Here is a 2,000-nt window from a genome sequence, read left to right on the forward strand (position 1 = left end):
AAAAATACGCATAGTAAACNTAAATACGCATATGCACACATAAATACGCATATGCACAACAAATACGCATATGCACACAGAAATACGCACATGCACACAGAAATACGCATATGCACAAATAAATACGCATATGCACACAGAAATACGCATATGCACAAATAAATACGCATATGCTAACAGAAATACGCATATGCACATATAAATACGCATATGCACAAATAAATACGCATATGTACACAGAAATATGTACACAGAAATACGCACACATGAACATAAAATACGCATATGCACACATCAATACGCAAACATAAACATAAATACGCATATGCACACATAAATACGCATACATAAACATAAATACGCATATGCACACATAAATACGCATACATAAACATAAATACGCATATGCACACATAAATACACATACATAAAACATAAATACACATATGCACACATAAATACGCATACATAAAACATACATACGCATATGCACATATAAATACGCATACATAAAACATATATAGGCATATGTACACATAAATACGCATACATAAACATAAATACGCATATGCACACATAAATACGCATACATAAAACATAAATACACATTTGCACACATAAATACGCATACATAAAACATACATACGCATATGCACACATAAGTACGCATACATAAAAACATAAATAGGCATATGTACACATAAACACGCATATGCACACAGAAATACGCATATGCACACAAGTTGAACGCACAAAACACGCGTGGATGTGCGTACACAAGATATCTGTTCGGTCATAAGTACGCGCACATCAACCAGACATACACATACAGCACCCACACACAGCGCAAACACACTCACTCAGACCAGCACACACGCTCACAGACACCACACAAACACACACAAAGCACATACGTCGGATTGTCCATGGCCGTCACCAGCTTCTGTATCTGCGTCAGACTCATAGCCTCTCCTTGTGCAAACACCTTGTCCACCCCCTGAGCCGGCTGTGGCAGAGCCACTCGGTGGAAGACGGAGCTCTTGTGCACGCCGCTGTGGCTATCGCACACACACACCCACTGTCTCAGCCCAATGTCGTGCATCCAGGCCTTGTTGTTGTGTGTGACAAACAACGGCTGCCCAGTACGGGTGATGGCAGCCCAACGGAAGGCGGTAGCGTTGCTGTGGGGGGTNCAGGTGTGTGTGGAGTGGGTAGGTGTGTGAGTGACTAGTGTGTACAGTGCAATGCAGCGAATGCCCCCCATCACACTCAGTGATCGTGGCAGCACTCCACGACTGAGCCGACAACCCCATTGGGGTGTCGTTTAAACGTATATATATATATATATATATATATGTCTTTGCACTCTTTACAATGGTAGTCTTCCTCGTCCACTATGCATACAATACACCCTTCCTATGCACACACGTACATCTAACAATACAGTAATGGACATACCCTTTCTCCCCACTCAATAGCCTAGCCACTGACAGTGCGTGTACCACTGCTTGTGCACTGTGGACATGCCACACAAAGCACAGCCCAGTGACGGTAACGGCCAGCAGATGTGTGTTGGTGCTTGTGAGATAGTGCAGGGGAGCCTCTAGAGACATGCACGGCAGTAACCTGTGCGAGCGAATAGGATGAGAGTATTAGTAACCATGGTAACGCCAGACAGTGGGAGTGAGTAGCAATATGTACAACCACAGAGAGACGCGCTAGTGATCGCATCTCTCACATCGTTAACGTATCAGCAAAGCAAACATTAGAACGCAGCCACACATTACCTCAGCTATAACCACAGGTCAACGGTCTCGTCCACTTGTGCGCATACAATACATCTCCTGACCCCACACACCGCTAGATAGGACATGCAGACCCTTATAAAAGTCACGCCTACTGATAGTGGGGCACTCTCCAGCACAGGATTATATATATATATATATATATATATATAACATACATACATACATACATACATACATACATACATACATATA

The 2,000-nt window shown here is 42.8% G+C and overlaps 1 protein-coding gene across 1 annotated transcript; it reads right to left on the bottom strand.

Moving 5' to 3' along the window:
- Positions 1 to 914: 914 nt before the first annotated feature.
- SARC_13069 (hypothetical protein) lies at positions 915 to 1,181 on the bottom strand (the record flags this gene model as incomplete). Its single annotated transcript, XM_014292808.1, has 1 exon — positions 915 to 1,181. A coding segment is annotated over one exon (267 nt), but the record flags the coding sequence as incomplete, so codon positions are not given.
- Positions 1,182 to 2,000: the final 819 nt, after the last annotated feature.

This window comes from Sphaeroforma arctica (assembly GCF_001186125.1).
Source record: "Sphaeroforma arctica JP610 unplaced genomic scaffold supercont1.2868, whole genome shotgun sequence".
NCBI classification, from domain to species: Eukaryota; class Ichthyosporea; order Ichthyophonida; genus Sphaeroforma; species Sphaeroforma arctica.